The 4,001-nt window shown below is 39.5% G+C and overlaps 2 protein-coding genes across 4 annotated transcripts in view; one reads left to right on the top strand and one right to left on the bottom strand.

Moving 5' to 3' along the window:
- The window catches only part of LOC101862946 (cilia- and flagella-associated protein 299), an 8,417-nt gene extending 6,724 nt beyond the window's left edge, over positions 1-1,693 (top strand). Inside the window, exon 5 of one of the 2 annotated variants that reach the window (XM_005098201.3) lies at positions 346-1,693. In XM_005098201.3, the coding sequence (XP_005098258.1) occupies positions 346-519 (174 nt within the window). In that variant the 3' untranslated portion in view covers positions 520-1,693. The remainder of the gene's footprint in view (positions 1-345) is intronic. The other variant, XM_005098200.3, reaches the window with a different exon arrangement.
- The window catches only part of LOC101863343, a 27,342-nt gene that overhangs the window by 12,729 nt on the left and 10,612 nt on the right, over positions 1-4,001 (bottom strand). For both annotated transcript variants that reach the window (XM_005098202.3, XM_005098205.3), the window contains exons 3-4: positions 3,480-3,596; positions 2,130-2,333 (exon numbers count right to left, since the gene is read on the bottom strand). In XM_005098202.3, coding sequence (XP_005098259.1) covers positions 2,130-2,333; positions 3,480-3,596 — 321 coding nt within the window. The remainder of the gene's footprint in view (positions 1-2,129; positions 2,334-3,479; positions 3,597-4,001) is intronic.

Raw genomic sequence — 4,001 nt, 5'->3', positions numbered from 1 at the left:
TGGCTCATTACCTTTTACGTCCATTTGAAAACACATTTTATGTTTGAAATAGACTGAAAAACATTGATTAAAGGCACAAACAAAGTAAATTTATACTCTCCAAGGGCTCTCTAAAACTTTGGAAGTCATGAAACTGGTCGCCATTTTCTTGCTAATATTCCCTCCTAAACCAGGCGACCTCCTACCTTCGCTTATCGCTTTTATTCAAGAAAAATTGGTATTTTTTCATGGAAAGATAGACACATGAACCAGCTTTAAAAGTATACCCATAAGTTCACACGCCCAAAAATTGATGAGCACCTGAATCCACGGCGTCGTGACACATTTCTTTTTAATTCTCCGCAGGTCATCGCCAAATCCCCAAACGGCATGTTATTTCGCAACAGGCGGGATAGCAAGATCGTGAATGTTGACCCTTACATTTACTCGCCCGGAGACAATTCATCACGTACGGTCGTCTCTACTAAAGAGTACATCAGTGTCGTCATCTTCGATCATTACAACCGCCGGAAAACTTAGAGAGGTCGTCCACGGCGATTGGGTGTGTCCAATGTTATCAATTTTTTGGGTATGGGGGTTCAAATTGACTGACTTGTCCCTCAAAGGGAAAATACTACAAGATGGACAAGAAAACTAGTAGTAGTAGTAGCAGCAGCAGCAGCAGCAGCAGCAGCAGCAGCAACTAAAAGTCGGTAACATCAGAATCAACAAGGACTTTTAAAACAGAGCAATGCATACATTAACAATAAAATAATAGTAATAATAATAATAACAATAACAATAGTAATAATAATAATAATTATAATGTATTATACTGTTATGATGACAACAAAATCACAACAGCTTCAAAAGCAGTAGCAACAACTTCTCCTAAACAAAGCAACAAAACGACACAACTTACACTTTGGTACACACCTTATTCGTGGAGGCAAACACAACTTATTTTTACAGTCATTTTGTATACATTTACGAATACCATTTACTATTTTCATCTTAGGGAGACAATGAACGCCCTTCCAAAGGTTGTTACAAGGGTTAATCTATTAACTATAGCCAACGTTTGTATTATAATATGTTATTAGTTATCTCAGTTTTATTCTTTTAATTTTTTAACAAGTTTACAGTTTATACTGCCTTTATGTGTAAATAAAATAACACTACCCCTGAGTAATGGCGTTTTCGTTTGCGTCATTTTGATTAAGCAAGGTCATTTTAGAACAGAAATCTCATTTTAAAGAGGACCGCCACCCGGGTGAGAATAACCCATGTCTCGCTATTCTCACCCCCCCCCCCCCCCTTTTCCCTGGTGAGAATAGCTCCCACCCCGGTGTGGGCATGAGAGGTGAGGACTCCTCCCTGGCTTACGGCATGTGGTTGGGAACGAATAGATCTAATAATAATGTAAAAACATTTTCCACATCTCCAGTAAAAAAAAAAAAAAAGGCCCACTACCGACACTGAGCGGGATGTGGCACCGGCTGCCGGCCAGACCATTCGTTGTTTACAAATAACGATGCTAGCCTCTATCTGCACACATGGTTTAAGGAACAGAGAGAGTGTACGAACGTAACGAGACACGAGCTCCAGACCATGCTATTGCACGACGGTTGAAAGGTTGTAAATAAATCAGACCAAATGGACGAGGGCGTTAAATCGTGTTAACTAATTTAATAATTTTAAACAATCCAAGCTCTATCTTCACTTTCATATTTTTTCTTTCATTCTTTCTTCTTCTTGGGGTTTTTTTTTGGCCTCTTCTGTCCCCTCCTTCTTCAACTTTGGAGTTTGGAGAAGAAAAAAAGGAAAAAAAAAAAAAGAACAAGAGAGCCAAATGAAATTATCCGGGCCAGACGCGATCCAAAAGAGCCAAATTTCTGAGATTTGGCTCGAATTTGACAGCCCTGACTGTGACTAGATCTAAATGTACATGTATGTCTATGTATGTCTATTCGGACACCAACAAGATTCTGTGAAGCATTAGCCCCGGTAACCTCAGCCCTGATCCCTCTTGGGTTATTTCCGGTAAAACAAGGGAGGGGTGAGAATAGCGAGACCTAGGTGAGAATAACCACTTCCTTATCGCATTTAGTCTATGGATGCTTAAACCATTTGCAATCAATTTTCCTTACCTCTGTGTTTAAGCGTATTGCCTTCTCGAAATCCCTCCTTTGTTTCTCGTAGTTGGTGGCTGTCTCCAGATAGCTGTCTCCTTCTGGCGGGCTGAAGCTGACGCAGTAGCGAGCCATGTACTCCAGTAATTTCTGGACAGACTGTATTGACTCGTCAAAACCCTCACGTAACATCTTCAGCGACTTGTTGACCAAGTTTTGTATCTGCAGAGACGGATAATAAACCGAGTCTGAGTTAATAATTTTATCACCTTCGTACAGATGTTAATAGAGATCACAAAACGCTTGATCAGATTTTGTACAAGTACAAGTAGCCTTTTTTTCTGACAGTAATATTTTTTAAACCTCTCACATTGGTCGTGGCATAAGTCTATTCGTCTATTTGCGTCTGCAAAGTTAGGACCATTGCGGACGGTGTTCCATAGCTGCTCTCCCTACCCCCGCCCCTTTTTTCACCCAACTTTTCTCCTTAAAAGTTCAAAAGTGGCAAAAGTTCTCAATTTTTGAGTAAGATGACAAAATTAAGGGTTCACAACCCTTTCTCCACTTTGTTGCTTTATAGTTGATAATATTATAGTAACAGAATAATCAGAATCGAATACACACATGGGGATTCAAATCATGGTGATGACGATGACGATGATGAGAATGATGATGATGATGATGATGATGATGATGATGATGATGATGATGATGATGATGGTGATGGTGATGATGATGATGATGATGATGATGATGATGATGATGATGATCTTTAATTTTCAAAGCGTGTTTTTTGTTGTTGTATACCGTACATTGGTTTTCAGGAATTTCTCTTTAGGGATTTCTCAACACACTATGATGATGGTGATAACGTCAAATCTCAGCAATAACAACGGGACGACGGCAGAAATAATAAAACAATATAAGGAAAAGTACGTCAGTGGAGCTCATAACTATTGGCCTATAAAAAGCTGCAAAGCATTTAATAACAGATTAGGAAACAACATGCCTAAAGTCTGCTTCCTAAGCTTATAGGGACTCAACTTCGCTGGGTTGCATATACATGTATAATGAAATCCTAAGAATGCCCGATTTTAGTAACCCAAAGGCAGTATTTTGTTCTGAGCTGCCCCTGGGAAGCGTTAAGTTGGCGCACAAAGGCACCCTAAAAACGTCACTGAATTTCTTCGGCACTAATCCCTTGACACTAATGACACTGGAGAGCCTAGCTCCAGGTAGACTCAGTTGGGGAACAGCTGTCACAGAGGGCAGCATTCACGGAGTAACTTAATTAAAAAGGAAACAAAAATGATAGCCCAGAAGTTGTATAGGTGGAAAGGGGAAAGGCGGGTGGGGGTGGGTGTATACCTGTATAAGTGAATCCTCATCCACTGTGAGAATATCAGTGATGTCGATATGACGGTCGTAGATTTCATCAAGTTGTTGCATGCAAATGAGACCAGAGTATCGAGCGGGCCTCAGAATCTTTCGAGACAAAAATAAATAAATAAATGAATGAGTGAATGAATAAATGAATAAAGAAATAAAGGATTAAATGAATAAATAAATTTTTTTAAAATAAATAAAACATTTTACATACAAGTGAAAATAGTATTTTCAAAAATTAATTTTTATTCACTAAAAAAAAATCCAAAAGATTAGATTAATCAGATACTGCTGCTTCTTCTTCACTGTTGAACACACCATGGGTAAGACCCTCTCTTCTCCAGGTGGGCGATGTGATAATGTTACAATATAACCTATTGTAGGTGTATCCGTGAGTGTGCATACTTTTGTACGGGTCCTTGTGGGTACGCGCGCGTGAGTGAGTGTGTGTGTATGTGTGTGCGCGCGTGTGTGTTTGTGTGTGTATGTGTGTGGTTGAGGGGG

This window comes from Aplysia californica, unplaced genomic scaffold (assembly GCF_000002075.1).
Source record: "Aplysia californica isolate F4 #8 unplaced genomic scaffold, AplCal3.0 scaffold00175, whole genome shotgun sequence".
In the NCBI taxonomy this organism is placed as follows: domain Eukaryota; kingdom Metazoa; phylum Mollusca; class Gastropoda; order Aplysiida; family Aplysiidae; genus Aplysia; species Aplysia californica.
This window is presented reverse-complemented; position numbering and strand designations above follow the sequence as displayed.